The 26296-nt window shown below is 42.9% G+C and overlaps 1 protein-coding gene across 1 annotated transcript in view; it reads right to left on the bottom strand.

Annotated features, from left to right (window-relative positions):
• The window catches only part of LDLRAD4 (low density lipoprotein receptor class A domain containing 4), a 430910-nt gene that overhangs the window by 178601 nt on the left and 226013 nt on the right, over positions 1-26296 (bottom strand). Inside the window, exon 3 of the mRNA XM_030552690.1 lies at positions 15913-16053. Coding sequence (XP_030408550.1) covers positions 15913-16053 — 141 coding nt within the window. The remainder of the gene's footprint in view (positions 1-15912; positions 16054-26296) is intronic.

The raw sequence follows: 26296 nt of genomic DNA on the forward strand, positions 1-26296 counted from the left end.
GCTTTCCTTGCTAATCCCACCCTTCTTCCACTCCTTGTAGGCTTTCTGCTTTTTCTTAATCACCTCTCTGAGATGCTTGCTCATCCAGCTCAGTCTACAACTCCTGCCTATGGTTTTTTCCCCCTTCCTTGGGATGCAGGCTTCTGATAGTTTCTGCAGCTGTGACTTAAAGTAATTCCAGGCCTCCTCTGCATTTAGATCCACAAGTTCTTCAGTCCAATCCACTTCCCTAACTAATTTCCTTAATTCTTTAAAGTTAGCCCTTGAGAAGTCAAAAGTCCCAGATCTATTTTTGTTTATCCTTCCATCTAGTTTGAACTGAATTAGCTCATGATCACTCGAACCAAGGTTGTCCCCTACAACCATTTCTTCTATGAGGTCCTCACTGCTCACCAAAACCAAATCTAAAATGGCATCCCCTCTTGTTGGTTCTTCAACTACTTGGTGAAGAAATCCATCTGCTATCACATCCAGAAAAATCTGAGCCCTATTATTCTTGCTAGCACTTGTCCTCCCGTCTATATCTGGGAAGTTAAAGTCTCCCATGATCACACATGTCCCATTAGTGTTTACTTCATTAAAAACATTGAAGAGGTCTCTATCCATATCCAAATCAGATCCCGGTGATCTGTAGCACACCCCAAGCACTATCTCAGGGGAGGCTCTAGTAGCTTTCTTTCCCAGTGTGATTTTTGCCCAGATAGACTCTGTCTTGTCCATTCCATCACTTCTTATTTCTTTACAGTTAACCTCCTCATTGATGTACAGTGCTACTCCACCACCTTTGCCTTTATTTCTGTCTTTCCTAAACAGCACATAGCCTTCAATACCTGTACTCCAGTCATGACTACTATTCCACCATGTTTCTGTTATCCCTATAATATCCGGTTTCACTTCCGGCACCAGTAGCTCTAGTTCCTCCATTTTGTTACCTAGGCTCCTCGCATTAGTGTACAGACATCTTAATTTTTGCCGTTTGGCTTCACTGACATTCTTTACCCTGTTAGGCACAGACATTCTACCATCAGCATCACCTGTTAGTCTGCTGTCTACACTACCCTTCCTCCTTATGCCAATTCTTCTGTCCACAGCTGTATCCCCTCTTATTTTGTTTACTTCCCTCTCAAGGTTAAATTCCGGCGTGGAGATCTCCTGGACATCTCCCAACCATCTCCCTCAAATTCCTAGTTTAAAGCTCTCTTAATCAGTTCGGCGAGCCTCCATCCTAGAAGTCTATTTCCCTCCTTGCTCAGGTGAAATCCATCCCGAGAGAACAGTCTTCTGTCCGTAAATGCTTCCCAATGGCCGTACATCCCAAAGTCCTCCTTATAGCACCACTGCCTGAGCTATCTGTTGATCGCCATAATCTTGTTACACCTTTGTTGCCCTTCTCCAGGAACCGGCAGAATCCCACCGAAGATCACCTGAGCCTCGATTTCCTTAAGCCTCTTCCCCAGTCTGGCATAGACTCTCTGGAATGTATCAAGGGAGAATCTAGCCGTATCATTCGTTCCTACATGAAGGACAATCAACGGATTCTTTCCTGCTCTCGCCAGGATCCTTTTCAGCCTCAGGTCCACATCCTGTATCTTAGCACCTGGCAGACAGCACACCCTTCTGTTCTCCCGATCAGCTCTAGTTACAGGCCTGTCTATTCTTCTCAGTAAGGAGTCTCCAATCACGTAGACCTGCCTTTTCTTGGTGACAGTGTGATTCTCCGGTCTATCCCCTGCGCCCACTGGCTGCAAGTCCTCTCGATTCCTATTCACCCTTGCAATCCTCCTGGGGCTTATATTTGGTGTTGCCTCCATTGACTCCTCCCCTCCTCTTGTAGGACTATCAGCTCTTCTCTTTTTCCTTGCCCTCTCTCCTTCAGTGACCACCTGCTGTGCCCCTTCTTCATTTTCCAACTCTGCAAACCTGTTCCTGAATTCTATTTCTCCTTCACTGGCCCATCTTTTCCTCTGCCTGGTCCTCTTAGTTACATGCTTCCACTTTCCTCACCCAGCAGTCTCTCCTCTGAATTCTTTGGTCCTGCTTCCATCTGCACGTCTGAGCTTATCCCTTCAGCCCCCCCGTGTCTGTGCTCCATCATCTGCTCAAACCCCCTTCTAAACTCAACCAGAGTTTCCACCTGCATCTCCAGTCCTTGGATCTTTTCTTCCATCAGCTCTATCAGGCGGCACTTCATGCAGACAAAACTCTTTTCAGGTACCCCCTCCAGGATCATGTACATGCCACAGCTTCCACATCCAGTCATCCTCATTGTGTCTTTCACTGCTACCTCTATATCAGTCATGGCCTTCCCACCTAAAGCCTGGTAGTCAACACAACACAAACCCCCAGCAGGCACCAGACCACCATCCTATCCCTTAACTAGCTTGTCAGTTCCTCTGTCTTAGTCTCCCCTGCAACCTCCCCCTGGAAACTCCCTCTGAAACTCCCCTGTTTACAGCTCTGTTTACTGGCTGCTGTGCCGCTGCCTGACTGGCTGGCTACTTTTATAGGACCCCTAATCAGGTAAGCCCCGCCCCCTAGCAACACACGATGAAATTGTTAATGTGGCCTGGAGAGGCCAATTAACAAACCTCGTTGCACCTAGCGATTGGACCAGGCCCAATTAAATACGAGTCCCAGCTAGGGAGCAGCTGGATTGTTTCTTTAAATAGAGGAAGCTCAGAGAAGAGGGCTGCAAAGAGATGGGGAAGCACTCTGTAGTTCCTCTTTGGGTAGTAGAGGGCAGAGAAACTTCAAGAAGAAGTTAATACCCTGGCCCTGATGCAAGAAGCTAGCAGGAATAAAAGAGACTCTAAATGGGCTTGAGAGAAGGCCAACACACCCACAAACGGCCTTGGGAGCAAACTGGAGTTGAGGATCCAGATCAGGGACAAGAATACAGGGAGGCAACCTCTGAGCCAGCATTCTTAGAAGAACTGATGGCTGTGGAGAACTCAGAATGGATTAAAAGTTCAATGCTGGGGAAAGTGCAGATAGTTGGGTATTTTTTTTTCTGGTTTGTATTTCAATTTTGACTTTGATTAAAAGACTCCAGAGGGAAGCTCTGGGCAGCACTGGGTTTACAGTGGCACCGTGGCACCAGGCCCACACTTGGAAAGGGCCCATAATGACTACCTGGGGGCCCACAAATGGTTAATCCAGCCCTGGCCACCGCCTGGCAATGTCAAGAGTGAGCAACTTCCCAGTGCCTGCTGAAACACTCAGCAGCTCAGGGAGTGCAGTGCGCAGGTGCAACAGGGAGTTTATGGGGTGGGCTGGGAATTGTAGTTTGCGCGCCACTATGTTCTGCTGGAGCCCCTGGACCTGCTCTGCCAACTGCACTACTAGTCCCAAAATGCCTTGAGCCACGCTGCGAGCTGCCCCAGTTGAAGTGGGTGAAGTGGATCAAAAAATCCCAGTCAAGGAAATGGTGCAGGGAGAGGGTTCCTGGCACTGATCCCACTGCATCCCCTCTCCAGCATTGGGATAGGGACTCCTGGCTTGGCCTCCTCAACCCTGAGCCTCCCCCGCTCTCCCTGGAGTGGTGCATCCCCCAGGTGACCATGATGCCTGGCTGCAGCCTCCTGGGCACCGTCTCGACCCTGCAAATTTGTCTGTGGCCACCAGGGTGCAGGGGGGACAGTGAGAGAAGGGCTGAGCAGTGCTGGCTGCCACGCCCCAGCCAGTGGGAATGCCCAGAAAATTCCCCCTGCACTCTGGGGACGAAAGGGGGGAGAGCACTGGAAAAGGGACCCTCCCCAGCCTGATGCAAATAAGTATTTAAGAGTAGGTTAGATAAATGTCTATCAGGGATGGTCTAGACAGTATCTGGTCCTGCCATGAGGGCAGGGGACTGGACTCGATGACCTCTCAATGTCCCTTCCAGTCCTAGAATCTATGAATCTATAAGCGAGTGAGTGAGGATGTGGGAGAGCAAGCAACGGAGGGAGGAGGGTTACAGTGAGCAGGGTGAGGCCTCGGAGAAGTGGCAGGGCAAGGGTTTTGTGTGCATGCGTGTGTGTGTCCCCTTCTCCCTGCAAAAGATAGGCACTAGCAATTTTCCTCCCCACACTCCACCGCAGTAACTTTACTGTTTCACTTGAAGTGAGGCAAAAAGAGAAATGAGTGAAAGAAACTAACCTTTAAAAAAGTTTTGTAAACATTACTGTACCAAAGTAGAAAATTCAGTTACCAAAACTGTATTTACAAAACATAACTTTGGGTAGAGGTCATGATGGTAGGGAGATGCAGAGCCCCAAGCAGGTTCTGAGCATTTTAACAAAAAAGACAAAACTAACAAACAACCCCTTCTCACACAAGTAAACCACATTCAAGAGTATTCTGGGTACACTGATGCTAGCCCAGTTTGTTCTCTGTGGGCTGAGTGGAGGTCTCAGCCAAGGGTGGTTTCAAATATCTTATTTTGTTTTTGAATAAATGTTTTAATCTCCATCCCAGCAGTACCAGATTTACTATGGCATCAATGGTGCCGTCACGGTGGGCCCACACTGACTACATTGGGGTCCACAAATATGTTTGGTGCCAGGCCCACAAAAGGTTAATTGAGCCCTGGCTCTGGAGCCACATTACTCTGACAGAAGAGAAGAACAGGAGAGGAATCCTGTATGGGCAGAAAACATCAGACCATTGTCAAAAGGGGGACTGTCCGCGTGAGACGTAGATACTCTGGAAAGGGAGAGAGCTGGAGCAACTGTCTGAAGTGGGAGCTAGATGAAAAATGAGCTATTTCACCAAACCCAGGCACAAGGAGCATCCTGTGATGAGTGCACTCCACACAACCACCAGCACACACACATTATCCTTGTAAATATTCAGCTGAATTTAAGATTCTGGGACTTCTCTAAAAGTATGTAAATGGTCCTGTTCTCTGTAGCATATCTCTCTCATGTTATTTATTTATAGGCACTTCTGTGGCTTCTCATCATCTCATTGCAAGTGCCTCATGAACTTTAATTAATTTATTCTGACAACAGCCCTCTGATGTAGGGAAATGAAGGCAAATAGGGAAATGAAGGCAGAGAGAGATTAAAATGATTTGCCCATGGTCATTCAGGAAATCTGTGACAGAGACAGGAAAAGAGCCCAGCTTTCTTGACACCAAGACCCATGCCTTGTCCACAAGACCATCCATATTCTTCATGTCTTCTCAGTCCTACCCTTCCTTTTCTAGTAGGCACAAATGGAATTCATTTCCTCACACTTTTAAAAGGTTTGGTATAATGCAGTATGGTTGAAAAGCCTTGTACTGTAGGTACACTGTAAATGCACTTCCTGGAGGGAAGGTATCATGTACCACTAATATCCAGAGCCATTTGGCCGACCATCGGTACTGTAAGTATCTTAGCGCAAACAGGCATTCAATACAAAAGCTACAGAGTCTGACAAACAAAAGCAATATGGGCCTTCCATTTTGTTATTTACAAAAACTTCTCTAAGGAGAAAGAAGAAAAAGACTGCTAACAAAGTAATGATTCCAAGTGGCATCTGGCAAATCTTTTGCCAGCATGAATACAGATTTCTTCAGGAATGCCAGAACCTCCTGGAAGCAAGTCAAGACTGTTTGTTATTAAAGTAATTGGACGGTAGGGAGGAGAGGGAGAGATGATTGTTATTTTCTGTTAAGTACTGACAAAGAAAGGGCGACATGGATGGACAGACTAAGGTGCTGGAGTGGGACAAACGAACCCAGAAGTAAAATTTCCTTCCAAAAGAACACAGAATTTTAGCATAGAGGAAGATAGGGGCAGGTTGTTTGTAAATCAGACTGTGTGTGTACAGTATCTCACTTATGTTTCCTTATGGTTTAGTTCTTCTCATCAAATGAGCAAGATTTCAAGAACATTGACTCTTAATGTTGCAGGAGACCTAATAAACACACACAGGATCTAGAAACTCCTCACCAGCACCTCTGCAATACTGAATGAACACATATAATACTGTATGGCTGAATAAAAATAACTCTATGAAAACAAGACTCATCTGACTTGTCATAACCTACTACCTCCAGACAGCTGAAAGCAAACAGCCACAAACTAAGACATATAGATTTGTTTTATAGATATACTTACATTCTTTATTTTAGTCCATAGAGGAGAACATTCTAAACCTTAGCAAAACATAAAAAAGCAAGAGATCATTTTAGAGAACAGCACTGCCAAGAACACAGTAATATCATCATCAGTTCCACACATTTGTTACTGCATTCAGCACAAGTGCTGGGAGAACATCTGCAGTGTAAAAATTCAGCCCATTAGTTCCTGCAGCTTGTTAGCATATTTTAATACTGTGTTCACAGCTTTCTATTTCTATCAACGTGTTACTAGGTGCCAGACTCTGTATTCACATACTGCGTCATTATTCTCTCTCACCTCTGCGAATCTATTACACAGCAATACTGGAAGGGAAAAAGGGGTCTGAGGGAGAATGCAAAGGGAAGAAAGAATAATAGTTATTGGTACTGTCACAATCTGTTAGATGAATACATTCTACAAGGAAAGATTCTGATTTAAGCAAGCACTACCAGAACATCCATTCCCTCAGGTATATATCTCTCTAGTTTCTTGAACAGTTTCATTGTTTTGAGAAGATGCTTATCTTGAAGAAGACATCCAACACAGCTTAACATTTATAGAAAAAATATCACATTGCTGAATCATCACTATTTTACATTACTCTGACAGTGGCCCAAGAAGAGTTAGTTTGCATTCCCTGTTTGCTGAATCAACAAAAATATTTCTTTAGAAACTGATTTTATTCCCAACATTGTAACAATTTCTGTTTCTGCTTTGGAGCCGGAGAGAAGCTGCGGCCCCGCACCTGCCGGGGACCAAGAACTCCGGGGCTGCAAGCTGCGGGCACCGGTGTTCTCGGTCTCTGGCAGGTGTGGGGCTGCAGATTAAGCCAGAGAGAAACCGTGGCCCCACACCTGCTGGGGACAGAGAACTCCAGGGCTGCAGGCTTCATTCTATGTGAAAGAAAGAATAATAAATATATTTGGACCAGCAGTTCAACGTTTTACTTTTTTAAAATAAATAAGAAGAAAACTGTTTATGATATTTATTTTGTAAAAACTCCTTAGTTTTTCTTACAGGTAGATAAAAAAGAGCAAATTCACATGGTAAAGTGAAAGAGTAATTGCCGAATAATTTAATTAATACCTTTTACATGTAAAATTACCCTTTTTAATCTTATGGATTCATATATTATGTAATATTAAATATGATGTTTTTCGTATTATTTAATGCACAAATATAAAATAAACCTTGAAAAATTGTTGGTGCCCGCCACTCTCTTCTGAAAACATGAAAGTGCTACTGGCCACAAATAGGTTGGGGACCACTGGAATAATAGATTCAAAGGCCAGAAAGGCCCACTGTGATCATCTAGTTTGACTCCTGCATAACACTGTCATAGAACTTCCCTGATATAGTTCCTATTTGAACTAGAGTACATCCTTTAGAAAAACATCCAATCTTTATTTAGAAATTGCCGGGGATGGAGAATTCACCACAACCCTTGGAAGTTGTTCCAGTGGCTAAAATGTAAATGGCTTCCTAGGGCGACATGTTTCTGCTTAAGAGAAATTAAAGTTGTTCATTTGATCAAAATATGAAGAGCCTCTGGAGGTACAGGGTCAGGCATACATCCTCAGAATAAAAAAATATCAAATATTAGTCTGCAGTACTCTTAGGGCATGAGAGTTGTTTATTTGGCTTGTTATTGCACATTTTTTTAAAAGCCCCTTCAAAACACCACCTCTGTAATGCTTTAACAATTATGAAAATAGAAGCAGTGTTTATACTAGCTGCATACTTGGGAGAAGACAATCTAGAGATTTCCAATGACGTACAATTTATGATTGCTCATCTAGACACCTGTGTTAGCCAAGTACAAACACAGCACAGATGTAAAGCTCATAATTAGGAGTTATTCAATTATCATTATATTTGAATGAATGAGAAAAAAAAGTAAAAGTCAGATTGGAAAGATTTTAGAAAATTGTATTAAGAAATTGTACAGAGATTTAGCCACAAGATTTCTACCAAATTCTATGGCCAAATTCCCCTGCACCTGAAAATGTATGGGGATGAGAACTGTAACAATTTTGGGGTTCATGAAATGACAAATCAGTGAATGAGAAAGGAATAAAACTTTAATAAACTCTGGTGATCTGCTGCACACAGACGTGGGGTGTTCCCAACTCTCTCCCTCCAGGACACATCTCAAATTCCCATATTCATAATACTGCCCCTTGTGATGGAGCATCTTTAAATCATAATCTTCTACAAGCATATCTCTACAAGAACAATGTCCAAAATGTGGTACTGTGGGCTGAAGTTAACATTACAGCACAGTTTCTCCATTCTATTCCAATTTATGTATTTTCTTATACTAGGGTTACCATATTTCAGGTTCCCCAAAAGAAAACACTGCTGGGATGGAGGGAGAAGGAGCTGGGGGGGGTACAGTTGGGGGATGTTGGAAAGGGTATTTGGGGGGGATGCTGGAGGGGTGTGTGTGTATTGGAAGAGGATATTTGGGGGGATGGGCAGGGTTTTGTGTACTGGGAGGGTGCAGGAGGGGGCATTTTGGGGGTGCTGGAGGGATGTGTGTATACTGGGAGGAGTACTGGGGGTGCTGGAGAGGCTATCTAGGGAGTGCTGGGGGGGGTATCTGCAGCCTCACTCTAGAGGTGGGGGGCAGTGTTGCTCCCTGTCATGGTGGTTGGCACAAGCCCAGGACTCAATGCCAGCCTATCAGTCAGCACCTCCCTGTGGGCCTCTCCCTCTTCCCAGGGCTGGGAGCTGGCACCTGGGTGGGCAGGATGGCAGCTACAAGGGAGGGAACAATCTGGTCACAGAGACAGCTCTTTCTGAAAAATCTGAAAAATCCTGGACATTGCCTCTTATTTTAAAAATCTGCCCGGATGTTTACCACACTTTTTAATACCTCAGTGTTCCAGAGAACTGTGGGTGCACTCTTGCACTGAAGTCAAAGGAGTTTCGCCATTGACTACACTGGACCAGGATTCCACCCCATGTCTCCACACAAATGCAAACAGCACTTGATATTTTGAAAACAAACAACCAAACAAACACAATTAAATAAATACAGAACTTAAATACTACTCTCAGATCACGCTCTGCTCATTCAAACTTTATATTTATATTAACAGCAATTTTTTCTTGATGGACTTCAAAATCTGCAGAGAATAAACAATTTAATAAACAAACACTTTGCATACAACTTCAAGCATTTCAAGGTACAAGACAGGGGTTAAAGAATTGAAACAACATGGATTTTCTAAAAGTAAACAAAGAAGAACAGATTAAATGGAGTATTTGGTTTTATACAGAGAACTAGAACTGAGACCACTGTGGGTAATTCTGCAACGTATGCACCAGAGATTCATCTTGCCATTTCCAATAAGATACCAAATTTATTAAATCCAACCATTGTTATAACTCTGTTGGTTAAGAAGCATACACTTCTAGGTCTATTTCACACAGGTTTATTTAATGAGCAAGAAATGACTGGTACTTAGTAGCAAAGCAATGAAAATGTACAGTACCAAAGAGCATTAAGCTCAGTAACATCTCCCAGAGGCTTTCCCTGGTTAGCACACCATCCCCAGAGCGAGGGCAGAGCGGGCTGTATACCCTATATCACATCATCTGAATGGAGGTAGGAGGGAAAAAAGGCCAGAAAAAAAATGCTTCCTGACCAAGCGGACCAAACTGAGGGAAAGTGAGCAGCAGGGGCATTTTCAAGTATATACACTGACTAAACCAATCAATAAATACAGGCCCTAACTAAACAGATTGATGTGTGTGTTTTACCGCCATATGACTGCTTCCCCCTCTCTATCATTCCTCCCAAGTACCACACTCCTGAATTAAATCATTCTGCATTCTCTGGACATATACAGTTGAAATCAATAGCGTTAAAATACTATGCCTCTTTCTCTCTCCCTCTAAAGCCTAATAATAGACAAGTTTCAGCTGAAATCGGTATTGACCTGTTATCAGTAACAGAGGGCCTTGTGTCTAGCCTGGTGAAGCAGGATCTGCATTGATTGCTATCTGATTAGAGAGAGCTCGTCCAGACTTTCCCCAGTTACTTAAGCTGGCGTCTCATTGATTGTCCTTAGAGACCACAGCTCCACTCAGGCAGAGAGAGTCTAGACAGTATTCATGATCCATCTGTCTGGCACAGCCAGGCTGATGGCAAACTCTATTAGACGTGAAACAATCTTTTTTCTCTCTCCTCCTACCATCTCCCTTTCCCTCTGCAAAGCAGTAATCTGACACTGAAAATTACTATCATTGTTGCAATTCTCAAAATAGCAGTGCCAGACTTTCATTAACATCTACGCTAGACTGCTAAATATTTAAAGAAATGGATAAATTTCACCTGAAGTGGGACAGCCCGGCACACATGAAAGCAGAACCACAATCAAAATGTAAATCCGAGAGGTTGTTTTTATCTGCACAAATTCAGTGAAACAGTAAGAGAGCCTTGCAAAAGGCTTTTTTGAACCTCTATTTTTTTACTGAACAAAATATTTTCCTTTGAGTTTCTTGTTTTTAAAGCAGAATCATTCTTCAAACCCCCTATAGATTTTTACAAGGTACACAGCTGTCACAAAAGGTGTGGGGAAGTAATATTTATTTACCTCACCAAGGAAAATAAAGATTCCACAGTAAACCCTGACATTAGTACCCCAAACTGTAATGAAGTGTCAACCTCATTAAAGCTGACAGCTTACCACCTGATGTGTACATAAATTTCATGTGATGTGAGAGATGCATTCTGCCTCATTCTATAATTAATCTCATTTTCACACAAGTCAATATTTTGTTTAAATAGCATGCCCATGTGCACACACAGAACACTTCACACACCAGTTTCACTGAAAAAGGCTATACAGTCAACCAGATAAACTAAGAATTAGATTTCCAGCATCTCTAGAAGATGTAAAGCTTCTTCGTTACACGTGGCTGCAGTACTGTGTGCTGCAAAGAGATAGCAGCCTTAAACTTTCCATTCCTTATGCCACTTTCAAAATGTAATTGCTTCCTAGAAGTCTGGGCAGGCTAAGGTAGGGGTGTCATAAACAGATAAGTAAGAGTTAATAGAACAGAAGTACTTCATATCTCTTCTGCCTGTAAAGGGTTAACAAGATCAGTGAGCCTGGCTGTCACCTGACCAGAGGACCAATCAGGGGACAGGATACTTTCAAATCTTGAGGGAGGGAAGTTTTTGTGTGTGCTGTTAGATTTTGGTGGTTGTTCTCTCTGGGTTCTGAGAGTGACCAGATGTGCAAACAGGTTTCTCGCCAATCTCTCTGATACAGTCTCTTATATGTCCAGAATAGTAAGTACTAGGTAGATAAGGCGAGTTAGGCTTATGTTTGTTTTCTTTATTTGCAAATGTGTATTTGGCTGGAAGGAGTTCAAATTTGTATTTTGCTGAAAGGATTTTAACTTGTACTTGTATACTTAGGCTGGGAGGGTATTCCCAGTGTCTACAGCTGAAAGACCCTGTAACCTATTCCATCTTAAATTTACAAAGATAATTTTTACTGTTATTTCTTTCTTTTTAATTAAAAGCTTTTCTTGTTTAAGAACCTGATTGTTTTTTTATTCTGGTGAGACCCCAGGGGACTGGGTCTGGATCCACCAGGGAATTGGTGGGGAGAAAGGAGGGAAGGGGGAGAGAAAGGTTAATTTTCTCTCTGTGTTAGGATTACTCTCTCTCTCAGGGAAAGTCTGGGAGGGGGAGAGAGAAGGAGGGGGGAAGATGAATTTTCCTCTCTGTTTTAAGATTCAAGGAGTTTGAATCACAGTGATCTTCCAGGGTAACCCAGGGAGGGGAAGCCTGGGAGAGGCAACGGTGGAGGAAAGGGTTTACTTTCCTTGTGTTAAGATCCAGAAGGTCTGGGTCTTGGGGGTCCCCAGGCAAGGTTTTGGGGGGACCAGAGTGTACCAGGCACTGGAATTCCTGGTTGGTGGCAGGGCTACAAGTACTAAGCTGGTAATTGAGCTTAGAGAAATTCATGCTGGTACACCATCTTTTGGACGCTAAGGTTCAGAGTGGGGGATTATACCATGACAAGGGGGATCACTTGCTGCACAAACACTGGAAAAAACTAGCACAAATGAACTGTGCCCTGGTAGAAACAGGCATGTTGTTGAATTCCTCAGACAGTCCTAATTTTACAGGTCTTATACAAGTAAGCGTACAGGAACTTTGCAAGGCATGTCGAGTCATTACTGAGCCCAATACTGCAATGGTGAAAACTCTGCATTTGCATTCTTATCCAATGCAAGTTTAGCTGAGCTTTTGTTTAATTTTTTTCCTATCACAGTTTTCTGTAATCACTGTATGCTAGACCTCTAAATAGGCACATAGCTGCTATGTGATCAGTGCTCTATTACCAGAGCAATAAATAAGTACTACTACTGTTAGTAATAATACAAAATGAAACTGTGCTGCCTCAAATTGACAGAGACTGCTTTCTAGGAGGCTAGTTGGACAGAGTCATTCACCACAGTAAAGCCTTGTTTTAATTAGGAGAAAAAGTGAATTTTAACACATATTAACTAACATATGTTAAAATCCTAGTGTAGACAAGGCAAGATGTAGGTTTAATACGTCTGCTGGTTAGAATTTACCTGCACCAATTAACATGCATTAATATTACAACTTTTCTTGTCTGCACTAGGATTTTAACTTGTGTTAGCAAACACACATTTTTTTCTAGTATACATATGACCTAATTGGCCTATAATCTCTCATTACTGTACAGGGGCAAATCCCTGAAGAGGGAGAGAGACTCTTCCTGTAAATCAGCAGAGGAAAACTGATCAGGCCACAATCCTGCAAACACTTACATATTTGCTTAAGTTTTCATATGTGAGTTGTCCCATTGAAGTGGGTTGACTCATGCAATGTTAAGTAGGTAACTTTGCTGGGCTCCCTATATGCTGCAGGGAATGTCCTGGTTAGTACTGGCATGTTTGATTTTCCTTGGATGCTCCTTCTGAAAAGCACTGTCTTTGCCATTTTGCACTCATTTATTCTCAGTGTTGTGGGTGACCACAAAAAAAAGGTCAGTAACAGTATCTGGAAAGGCCAAATCTATAGTAGAGTTCACACTGGCATCAGGTTGTGGTAGCAGATTTATCCTATTACAAATGTTCAAGCACAATCTTTTCTGCCATCACTGAGTCCAGGCAACACGTACTCCACAAATCATTCTATCAATTTCACATAACTAGATCAAGCAATAAGCAAAAACAATGTGTTCAATGCTTGACTATTGACATACATGTCATCAGTAGCCAAGGAATGCACATCCTAACATGGATTACTGTTGTCGAGGTACTGAGTGTTTAAACAAATTAAAGCAGAACATTCATAGCAGTGTTATTTTTGCATTATTGTGAAGTCAAACAAACATAGTTTGTACAGAAAAAGTCAAAACAAAAAGAGAAGGGTCACTTTTAAATACAATACAGCAGTGGGAAGTCATTAACACTTTTTAGTGCCAGGTGACACCACCTAAAGATAAAGTGACTCCAGGAGAAAAAGAGGAGGTCAATCCTGCTGGAATTTAGATCAAGACAGAGATTTCCAACATATTTACATATTGTTTCAGTAATATTTTCTGTGTATTATATGGAACGTGGTGCAGAGCAACCAAAAGATCCTACAATACAGGTGACATAGTGATACTAATGGTATAAATCTCTGAAAACACTTCTGGTGAGCAGTGGTGTTACTTTTATTACCATTCAGTCACTGATATGAGGGCCACTAGAAATATTAGCTGTTGTGTTATTTCAAGCCCACACAATATCTGATAGGGGTTCCTATTAAAAACACTGTGCAGAAACATGCAAAATCTCCCTTAATTCAAAATGTCATCTCTTTAGAGCCTGTGGACTTCACTTTAACAACTATTTTAGAAGCTAGTTTCCTAGGCTGGAAAGCTAACAGACTACTAGATCTCTTGCCTTATTCAGAATAATGTTCTGTTACATAACACTACTGGTACTAATTTGTATCATATAAGAGCATATTTAATGACCAGTTGGTGACAAATACCACCAATCCCAATTAGTTTGAGCGTTGTTCATAACTACTATTTTGACTATTAGCTTTTATCTTTTTCTCCTTGGTTCTCCATTGAGATTATTATTTCCCCATAAATCTTTTTATTTATTCTTTGGATTTAAAACAGATGTTCCTCTATTAACAAGCTCCCATCCTGGGCTCTAGGAGTCCTTACAACAATTAAAATTGACAACCTCATAATATTCAGTATAACAAATAATGCACTGTCCATTCCACTATAGGTAAATAAACAGTTAACCCCCTTCACAACACCCCTAGCAATGAATGAAATGCTCCCTCTTATAAACCACCTTCCCCCAAATGACTGGGAAAAGAAGCAGGCCTTAAAGTATGACCAGAAAGTTAATAGATCCTGGATCTGAGAGACCAAGGAGGCAGCAAATTCCAGAGTCATGGAGCCTGCAGCTCCTCCATGCCATATATAGCACGGATGATTACAACTGCAGTATAGCACAGAAAGAGTAGTCGTGCATACCATGACCCAACCATTTGGGCCACAGATCCTGGCCAATGGGAGTGCGAAGCTGGTACTTGGGGTGGGGCAATACGCAGAGCCCTGTGATGCCCCCAGCTAGGAGCCGGACCTGCTGGCCGCTTCTGGGGCGCAGCACGATGCCAAGACAGGTACAGACTAGCCTGCCTTAGCCCTGCAGCACCACCAACCAGACTTTTAACAGCCCAGACACCGGTGCCGACCAGAGCCACCAAGGTACCTTTTCAACCAGGCGGTATGGTCGAAAACCTAATACTTGTGCAAGTTATGACATGTAATTTTAAAAACTCCAATACTTGGATTTGCACAAGCATACCACGTAGCACATATAACCATCTGATTTGCACCTGCCACTGCAGTCTGCACACAGTAATTAGGGTTTGGCATGTAGAAAAAGTTGTGTGTTTAATAAAATGATTGAAAATGGCCGGCCCTAATCCGTCCTCTCAACTTGAGTTGAAATGGCTTAACCAGTACTGTATAACAGGACCAAACTATTAAGAAAAAGTGCTAGCTGACCCATTCCACTGGGGTATAGCAAGCTTTCTGTAATGGGTGTTGAAAATGGTATAGCTCTGTATGCACAATAGATTTACAACCAAACAATTTTCAATGCCAAAATATGAAAAAGCATTAAGGCATAAGAATACATCTTAGTGTGCACTGGTCAATGTGAAATATACACAGAGGCCAATGAATGTCAGTCATTCTGTGCAAAGAGATTATTATATTTCAAAGAATAGGAAATTAAAATATTTTACACAGACACACAAACACACACATAGACTCACTCTTGTCAGAAAGCAGGCATTGCTTTTAGAATAAAAATAAACTCATTTGCATAAAACACAATTTCTACATGCAGCCAAATTAAGTTCTGGAAATTGACATAACATTTAATTTTTCTAGGAATGTAGTAAAATAAATGAATGCAGATTGTATATTTTTGAAACAAATTTTCTCAACAACTGGCAATAACCTTGTATGTCCCATAAGAACTCATTGTCCTGTGAATAGCTGCAGTACTGAAAAAAAGATGCTATCACTTTCCAGAGTTAGAAACTTCCTGACTGAAGGAAGCTATTGCTTAGAGAAAGCAAATTACAAATTACTGTTGGTGAAGAAAAACAATCTTTAATTCCTGTTTCACCCACCACCTTCCCAAAACATACTGTAAACCCAACTGACAACCATAAAAGTAAATTCTGAAGTGACAGTGTGCACAACAGACACACATAAAAGGTAAGTTAAGTACTTACAGCTGAAGATGCCTGGAGGTGGATGCTCTGTTACAAGTAGACAGTTCTCCTCATCACTGTTATCCCCACAGTCGTTCTGTTGGTTACAAATCAGCGAACCAAGATACAAGCATTTACCACTGGTGCAGGTGAATTTGCACTCTGAAAAAGCACAACAAAAACTGTCATGTAATCAGTGCTTACTTTTCTCTTTGATTGCCCAATACTGCTATAATGGCAGCTAGTACAATTACTGAAACTGAATTTAGTTTCAGGGAGGGGCCATAATAGTGGATGCGCCATTCTCATTTTCTTGCTGAATCACACAATATAGTGCCGGCTTAATAACTGTAACTAGTGAATAATGATCAATTGTACAAGATACATTGTAGACCACTAGGTTTCAGACTTGCATGATGTAAAATGGTATCAACTTTTAAAGAGGTAGTGTAGTCAATAATCTCCACGAATCCCATGCAGCCCTGTAAAGTTATTCCTTTACCCACCTTCCCAACTGCCAGTCTCCTAGCTAGTTATGATCACGAACTCACTGTCTGCACATTGAACTCCCAGATGCCCCTACAGATGCCCCTACTGTTTTGCAACTGTTACGTATCATTATTAGTAAGTTTCCAAAACATCTTCAATTTAGTGTGAAGGTGTAGAGCAAGGGGTTCTAGATTTCTAAATCCTGTTTTACTACAAAGAAACAGATGATTTCCCCTGAATGATGCAGGAATTCTGAGGAAAAATTAATATGTGATCATGTATTTAAAGACTGTGTCACAATGCATACACTCAAGAAGGCAGTCTTAATTTAGGTTTATCCTAATTTTTCAGTGCTTGACTTTGTAACCTTAATGTTCTTTGTTACCTTAATGTTCATAGATAAATAGATAATGACATCAAAACCTATCTATCTATATCTATATATACATAGCTTCCAGTAATACTACTGAGGGTAGTGCCACTAAAACCCTGTTCATCAAATTAAGATTTGACCAGCTAGGGCTAAATTCTACTCTCATGAAGGTACATGCAATTCCCATTGAAATCCAGAACAGATGTAGACACACTTCTAGACTTCAATTCAGTCAAGAGTCTACATGAAGGATCTCTACATATTCCATCCTCCTCAAAAGACTTTCTCCTGCAAACTCTTCCTACAAATATAGCACTAACAAAGTGGGAAAGATGGTGTTTGCAGTATGTCCGGAAAGTTACCACATATCAGCTCTGCAGACCATGCAGGGGGAGTGAGTTCCAAAATCAAGGACCTCTGACAGAGAACATCCTGCCAACAGCCTTCTCTCATTTATACTGAGGCAGCTCCTACTCAAATGCCTCTGCTAATCTCAAGTGTGGCAGTGTGCCAAAGGAAGATAAAGAATTTCTCACTAATCAATGGGGCTTACCCAGGAGTCTGCCTACTCTTTATTTTTTCACCAAGGCAGGTTCTTCTAACAATGGATGATCTATGCCTCAAATTCTGTAAAGCTTTGGGACAAAACTTCCTCAAGATCCTTTTTATCCCTCTGCTTTTCTCCTTACTAGTACGAGAGTGCAAGTGAATGCCAGGGCGTAATCTCTTCATTGTGAAAGGTGCCAGGCTAACAGCTCTGGAGACTGAAATCCTTCATCTACTCAAAGAACATACAGAAGGAGTAGTGCCAGCACAGGCAATGACTATGTAAGCTTCTCCCCACATCATCCAGCCAACATGCATGACGTAGGGCAGGGGTCGGCAACCTTTCAGAAGTGGTGTGCAGAGTCTTCATTTATTCACTCTAATTTAAAGTTTCGCATGCCAGTAATATATTTTAACATTTTTAGAAGGTCTCTTCCTATAAGTATATAATATATAACTAAACTATTGTTTTATGTAAAGTAAATAACATTTTTAAAATGTTTAAGAAGCTTCATTTAAAATTAAATTAAAATGCAGAGTCCCCCGGACTGGTGGCCAGGACTCGGGCAGTGTGAGTGTCACTGAAAATTAGCTCACGTGCCACCTTCGGCACACGTGCCATAGGTTGCCTACCCCTGACATACAGGATCACCTTTAGGGGCATTCAGTATCCATCCTTACTCTGGCTATGTCTTCACTGCCTTTTGCTTCAGTCTGCATTAAAAGGTTAATTGTGACCAGATAATTAATATTGACAGCAAAGGGGGAGAAATGCAAGCCAAAACAGGGAAAGACCAGATTAAAGAATACTTAGATACATTAGATGCATTCAAGTCAGCAGCGCCTAATGAAATTCACCCTAGGATACTTAGGAAGCTAGCTGAAGCAATCTTGGAACTATTAGCAACTATCCGTGAGCAGTCCTGGAGGATACGTGATGTCCCAGACGACTGGAGAACGGAAAACATAGTATCTATGTTTAAAAAGGGAAACAAAGAGGACCCAGGAAATTATAGACCAGCCAGCCTAACTTTAATACCTGGAAAGATCCTGGAACAAAATGATGAAATAAGCCAGTTGTATGCAGCAAGAAGGCAACAGGGTTCTAAGGAATAGCCAGCATAGATTTATCAAGAACAAACCATGCCAAACCAACCTTATTTCCTTCTTTGACAGTTTATTGGCTTAGTGGATGGGGGGAAGCAGTATATGTGATATATCTTGATTTTAGTAAGGGTTTCGACAAAGTCCCAGATGACATTCTTAGAAGCAAACTAGGGAACTGTAGTGTAAATGAAATTACTATAAAGCGGGTGCACAACCAGTTGAAAAATTGCACTCTGATCAGTTATCAATGGTTCACTGTCTAACTTGGAGGGCATAGGTAGTGGGGTCCCACAGCAGTCAGTCCTTGATCCAATACTATTCAATATTTTCATTAATGACTTGGATAATGGAGTGGAAAGTAGATTTATAAAATTTGCCGATGACACCAAGCTGGCGGGGATGGACGACACAAGATTAGAATTCAAAATGACCTTGACAAATTAGAGAGTTGGTCTGAAATCAACAAAATGAAATTCAATGAAGACAAGTGCATAGCACTCCATATAGGAAGGAAAAATCGCATGCACCACTACAAAATGAGGAATAACAGACTAGGCAGTAGTACTGCTGAAAAGGATCTGAGACTGTTTTCGATCACAAACCAAATATGAGTAAACCATGTGATGCAGATACGAAAAAGGCTAATATCATTCTGGGATATATTGACAGGAGTGTGATATGTAAGACAGGAGGTAATTGTTCCTCTCTGCTTGGCACCAGTGAGGCCTCAGCTGGAGGGCTGTGTCCAATTCTGGATGCCACCCTTCCAGAAAGATGTGGATAAACTGGAGAGAATCCAGGGGATGGCAACAAAATGACAAAAGGTTTAGAAAACCTAACCTATGAGAAGAAGTTAAAAAACATGAGTGTCATGGGCAGCAAGTGGAGCCCCACTTCAGGGAGGCTAGACTCTGGCTCTGCCGCTTCCACCTGCCCCTTCCCCCGTGGGCTGGAGCCCCAAGACCCTCTGCATGCCCCCAACCCCCACAGACCAAGCCCTGAGACCCTTGCCCCTCTCACAGCCCAAGATCCCCTCCCCCTTCCATGGCTAGAGCCCAGATACCCCCTGAATACACACAACACAGCCAGAGCCCCGAGACCTCCTTCCCCCGACAGCCTGAGACCCCCTGGACTCCCTCCATGGCTGAAGCCCCAAGACCCCTTGCAGCTTGAGACCCCCTCCCTCATCTGCAGTTGGAGCCCTGAGACTCCCTGCCCATCCTCCCCCGTGAACCAGAGGAGCCCCGGGCCAGCCGGAGCCACAAGCCCCCAACCTGCTTGGAGGAGCCCTGGGCTGGCCGGAGTCCCCGCAGCCACACTTCCCCTCTGCAGATCCCAAGCTGCCCTGCGAAAATTCAAAAGCTCTTCTCTTCCTCTCTCTTCCGGAAGAAGAACCTGAGCTTTTGCTATGCTCCATGCGGGTTCTGGGCAGCTGAAGAGGCAGTATGTGTTAGTCAGCATCCCAGAAGTCCTGGGAGATTACTAATGAACCCAGGAAACTGAATAGCATAATAAAAAGCAAAAAATTCCCCCACCAAACCTGCAACCAGGGAGACAGAGCCTTCCCTGGCCTATTATATCTGCCGCCCAATACTGAGTGTGTTAATCTTGAGAAAAGAAGACTGAAGGATAGTTACGCTCTGGAATAGGCTTCTAAGAGAGGCTGTGGATGTTCAGATATGGCAATATCCTGCAGATCTTATTCAATTATATTTAAATAGCTGTGGAGTCCATTGTATTACAAATGCAAAGTTCATGTACAATTGTGGGACTGTATGTAATTTCTCTAAGGGGAGATGTGGCCAAGTTAAACCCTGGGAAGTGTTATGAGCTTCAAAGGACTATTTTAAACAATGTGCCAAACAAGAAGGAAATTCTGGGACAAAGTTATGTGGGTTTCCTAGGAAACACCTGGAGGGAGGAAAATGCAAATTCCCACCACCGGACCCAACCTTTGGAAGCTACACCCTGAGGAGAGAATCAATGCCTGACGCATTGCCTGTTCACTGTCTCTGAAGATCAAAGACCCAAGCTGTATAAAGGAAAGGCTAACCTATGCATTGTGGGCTTGTTCTGAGAAAAAGCTGTTATGAGCTTGTAACCACAGAAAAACCTTTAGTGAGGTTTGAAGGACTGAACATCTGCCAGAGCCCTTGTTGGAGTTGGCAGTGATCTCTGGTAAGCTTATTAGCATGCATATACATTTCTTGATTGTTTTTAATATATTTTCCCTGTAAGACCTTCACCTTAAGAATAAATGTGCTTGCTTAGAAATGGCTGTGTGATAATTTATAACTGCAGCCATTTATGCTGTTCATACCTCAGGAGAAAAAACAGAAGTGCAGATACTGGCCATTTAGGCTGTCTGGCTTGCTGGGGAACTGTGCAACCTGAAGAAAACCCAGTCAGGAGTCAAGAGGGAGAAAGACAAAGGTCTCTGCCCAAGAGAGGTGACAGCTGAGGAGCCAGGAGCCTAGAGTGGGTGCCCTCGAAATCACTTGGCTTATCTCTCAAACTGTATCGATCTATCCTTGAGCAGTGTTTGTGAATACTAAGGATGCCTCACAATTCCTAATGTAGATAATGAAAATTTCATTGCCCTGAAGCCAAACAGACCCCAGACACTATAAACTTTTAATGGTATTTTCTCCTTTAAGCTCTACACTTACTATTTCTGCCACCACACAGGTTATAATGCCCTATTGCTCCAGAGTGTAGGGAGCCAGGGTAGCTTCACTGCGAACCTGAGGGTAAAGAGCCACTCTCTCAGCCTGGGGGGGGGGGCAGACCAAGCTTACTCCACCCCCCGGAAGGGGAGGGATGGAACAGAAAGTACAAAGGGCGGGGCCCTTAGCCCAGCCAGGGCAGCACCAGGGAGGGAGGCAGACGCAGACCGCTGGCTGCTCCCTTCAGACCCTGCTGCTGGTCCGGGGAAGGCCCTGGCAGGGGTGTCCCTCCCTCTGCTAATTCCCCAGTGACAGACAGCCTGATGCAGGCCAGCCAGTGGCACAGTAGCTACTCACCACCCCCCTAGCGGCTCGGTGGGCCAATCGACACGGTTCACACAGAGCAATAACATTTGCAAAATTTTCAACAACTGTACAAAACGTATTTCAAGACTGTCTTAGGGTCTCCTTGGAATTGTTTTTCTTGTCCTTTCTGGAAAAGAAGAGAGCCATTCTGTTCTCTCAATAGTCATTTATTTTTCAAACATTTTAACGGCTATGAATGCAATTCTTTCCTCCCATAGCCACCACATGGCTCTCATACTAAAAGTTTAAATGTTTTGTTTTTAGGCAAAGGGGGGAAATTACCAAGGAATGAAGCCCAATAGTAAATATTTAAATTTTAATGTCAAACAAATACTTTTTTCCATTAATATGATTGCATTAGGCTTTCTCACTAGACCAATTTCCATGGCAAGTATTCTCTAGCCTTATCACACAGGAGCTAGGAAGTATCTATTTCTAAACAAAGGTATAATTCAAAAGAATCAGTCTCTCAGGATTCTGACAATATTCTTCTGGGGTATTCTGATTCCAGACTCTCATACGCAATCAAAAGGAAAGTAGCAGGACTCAAATGGAAGCGTCTCTTTAATATCAATTTAAGAAACATGCAAAAGTATTTTATTTTAAGTGGATTTTTTCAGTACTCAAGGCTTCCCTGGAACTAAACTCTGGAATAGCCAAAATTCTGATTCTGCTTAACTCTGAAGTGATCTCTCTCACTAATGATATGGGACTGTATCCAACTCCCAGTGAAGTCAAAGGGAGTCTTTACATTTACCTCAATATGGCTTGCATTGGACCCACTGTGAACAGACACAGCAGGAACAATAATCACATCCCTACAGAGCACTTCAAACAGCTCCAGAACATGGCATTTGCCTGTATGTCTGGTGTGAAAAATAACAATGGTCAGAGCAAAGAAGGGGAAGTATGAATGGTGAGAAGAGAATGGTAATAACTTTTCCTACTGAACTTTCTGAATAAATATAAGTGGTTTGGGGCTATATCAAATGAAACATCAGTACCAAACACATTTCTTGGACATACAATAGCAAGTGGATGGTGGTACTGTATGGAAATGTTACAAAATAATTAACCAGCTTACTTTGTACTTAGACAGATTTTTACATTTTATTTATACTAGCTCAAATCTCGAGGTCCTTACTCCAGCAAATCACTAGGCATTTTGCCTAAATAAGGTCCCCACAATTCAGCTTCAATTTTATTTCACGCTTACTCTAATATTTCAATTGCACAAATTGTGCAAGAAAATATTTTTCTCTTCCTGACCTATTGTTCAAGAGTAAAGAACAATTTGAGGGCTTGGTTATCTTTCTGTTCCCCACTAAAGTACTTCTTGTAAAGTCGTAGCTAAACAGAGCCATCTTTTGAAACTAAGAGTGTCATTATCTGCATATTTGCAAAGACAATTAAAAAATCTGCTTCAATATTAACATTTTATAGTTACAGCACTTTGGAATTCATTTCTATAACAAGTTCACCAATGCAGTATCATGCATAACTGTGACAACAGGGGAGAAAAGCTACTCTGGCGGATTGCAAGAGCAGAAAAATACGTTCAAAAGGGTTTAGATTTTGAAGATATTTTAACTGAAAAATGCAACAGAAAATGTGGGGGGAATTCTATAAAAACGAACATAAAAATGAAAATTAACAGCTTGCTAAGAGATACACCACTTCTGCTTGGTCAATATCAAACACAAGGTTGCTGGAGGTTAGCATACCTGGACTGCTACTTTGGGCCTACACTTTTAATGTCTTCATGCTGAAATTTAATATGAGACACTTTATATCTCCTCCCAACATAAAAACCTCAAGCATGATAGCAGTTCAAATCAATTAAAGCCAATCAATTTGCTTTACATTAATTGCCAACATAAGTGGCATTTCAGCAAGGACTACAAACAGTAAATAAACTGGTTTCAGAGTAGCAAGACACTGCATTTAGCCATATGAAGTGAAAATCCATCAACTTCATGAAAAAACTCATACAGATACAGACAGATATCATCTTCCTTTCCAAATGCAAACAGCTGGACATCACACCAAAAGGACTAAAGGTAAAAAATCCATTACAATCCACATATGACACAGACTAGGCTGACAGACTGTGCCCCACACTCTCAAAAAAACTGCGAAACCACCTGATCAACATCCTATACAGCAGTGTTTCCCAAATTTGGGACGCCGCTTGTTTAGGGAAAGCCCCTGGCAGGCCAGGACAGTTTGTTTACCTGCCACATCCATGACTCTGCGGGCCTAATACTCTTATCACTCACAGGAAATTATAGATGCCAGAAGACCTTACTTGGATTTATAACATCACTTTCCAAAGTTTTTATAGTTTGCAATTTCCTCTTTTTAATGGAAACCAGGAAAGGGAAAGGAAGGAAAAGGAGTAATTATCGATACACGTGTACACACATATCTACATAGAGTTCATACACTGTAGTCATAGTGAAAGTTAACACAATAAAACTGATATGACTGGTTTCAGAGTAGTAGCCATGTTCGTCTGTATCAGCAAAAACAATGAGGAGCACTTGTGGCCAGGCCCGGTGCAACCATTTAGGCAGACTAGGCGGTTGTCTAGGGTGCCGAGATTTGAGGGCGCCAAAAAGCGCCCTCAATTTTTTTTTAAAATGGTTGAGCAGCCGTTGCTGCTGGGACAGAGAGTGAGGGTATGGCTACATTTGGAATTTCAAAGCGCTGCCCCGGCAGTGCTGCGGGAGCGCTGCCGTGGCGGCGCTTTGAAGTGTGAATGTAGTCAGAGCGGCAGCGCTGGGAGAGAGCTCTCCCAGCACTGCATGTAAACCATATCCCTTACGGGTGTAGCGTGCAGCGCTGGGAGCCGTGCTCCCAGCGCTGCTGCCCTGATTACACTGACACTTTACAGCGCTGTATCTTGCAGCGCTCAGGGGGGTGTTTTTTCACACCCCAGTTGCAGCGCTGTAAAGTGTGAGTGTAGCCAAGGCCGGAGTCTGAGCTGCCGCAGTCATGCCTGCACGAGAGCCCGCAGGCACCACTTATCACTGTTTGGAATGTTCAGTGTCCCCTTTAGAAATGCTAACAAGCTTATACAGCGAAGTTTTGATGTACTTGATGCATGCTATTAGATCGTCAATTAGGCATCAATGAGATAATTTAAGAGTAAATGTCTTTTTGTTTGAATTACCACTGAACACTAATCTGTCCATTGCCTCCTCCCTCCTGTGTTACTGCTTGAAGCAGAATCGTGGGTAACAGTAATGGGGATGCTGGATAAACCTTTTAAAATATTTCCTCTTTATAATGCCACATTTTTAATACAATTTTGAAATAAGATCCCATAATTTCAAGGCATCAATTTCCCCGTTTAGACAATTAAATTGCAATTGTCGGCATGAACATCATTTTAAAGCTGGGTTTTGAAAATCTAATTTAACTTCAAAAATTAATGACCAAAAGATAGGCACGTGAAGTAAGGTAAACGTAATTAACCGAGGGTCTAGCATTCACTCCCAACACCGCAAAAGAGCTGAGGGATTTCCAAAGAACTCCGCACCACTACAGTGTATCATTCAAACGTGAGAACATAGTTACTACAGATAATAAATAATAAGTTACCTGGGTTGGAAATAGATATTTGTGGAAGGGAAAGCAGGAAACTTGTCTTTTTGATTACAGAATTATTTTGCTTCTGGAGCCATTAAAATCATAACCGATTTTTTGGGGGAGGGGATGTGGGGAAGAAACTCTTTTCTCTACTAGGTTTGTTTATAGGCAGCTGAAAAGAAAAGTTAACCGGCTTTGCACAGAACTGAAACCTAAAGGTCTCTCCTCCCTCCTTCTCTACTCTGACCCCTCTGGGCTATTCCAAGTTAATTGTCATCTAATTGCCCAGCAAAGAAAGAGATAGTGGCAACAATTAGGCATAGCCCCCACCAGTTCAGGAGTTATTAACACAGTACAAAGATGTGCTGCATGCTTTCTGTGCACCCAGGCCTAATGAGGGACTGGGGGCAAGAGGAGCAGGGCTGAGCCCCTAGGGAGTGAGCCGCAGAGAGCCAGTGCCCAGGAGGCTGAGAGGGCAAGGGGCTGCAGGGGCATCCCCACTGCTATTTAAAATGCAGATCCCGCAGCGGTACCTCTCCATGGGACAGAGCTGGTTCCTCACAGAAGCTTCTGTCCAACAGCTCTTCCTTCTGCAGCTGCTCTTTGTGCTCCAGCTCCATCCATGGCAGCTGAACCCTCTGTCCTGACTGCAGCCAACCCCTCATCCCCTGCCCTGCCTCCAGTCAGCCCCACACCCCTTGCCCTGCCCACAGCCAGCCTCACACCCCCTGCCCTGTCTCTAGCCAGCCCCACACCCCTGTATCCAGCCAGCCCCTCACCCCCTGCCCGCAGCCAGCCCCGTACCCCCTGCCCTGCCCGCAGCCAGCCCCTGCTGCACGCCTTGCCCTGTCCATAGCCAGCCCCACACCACTTGTCTCCATCCAGCCCCTGCTGCAGCCCCTGCCCTGCCTGCAGCCCGCCCCACACCCCCTGCCCTGCATGCAGCCAGCCCCGCACCTCGTCTCCAGCCAACCCCATACCCCATCTACAACCAGCTTCGCATCCCCTGCCCTGCCCAGAGCCAGCCAGCCCCACATCCTGTCAGGTTATTAAATTATTTTCATTAACTATGTAGGCTAAATAATGAAATTAATAAATTTTCAAGCCAAATATGTATTAATTCTAATGAACAATGCCACATTATGCAGTATTCATTTTTGAAAGTTTATAATAAGCAATGCTCTGGGGGGAGGGGTGGGGGCAAAGGGCGCAAGGTGGAAGTTTCGCCTAGGGCGCAAAATATCCTTGCACCGGCCCTGCTTGT

The sequence above is a fragment of the Gopherus evgoodei genome, chromosome 2, assembly GCF_007399415.2.
Source record: "Gopherus evgoodei ecotype Sinaloan lineage chromosome 2, rGopEvg1_v1.p, whole genome shotgun sequence".
NCBI classification, from domain to species: Eukaryota; Metazoa; Chordata; order Testudines; family Testudinidae; genus Gopherus; species Gopherus evgoodei.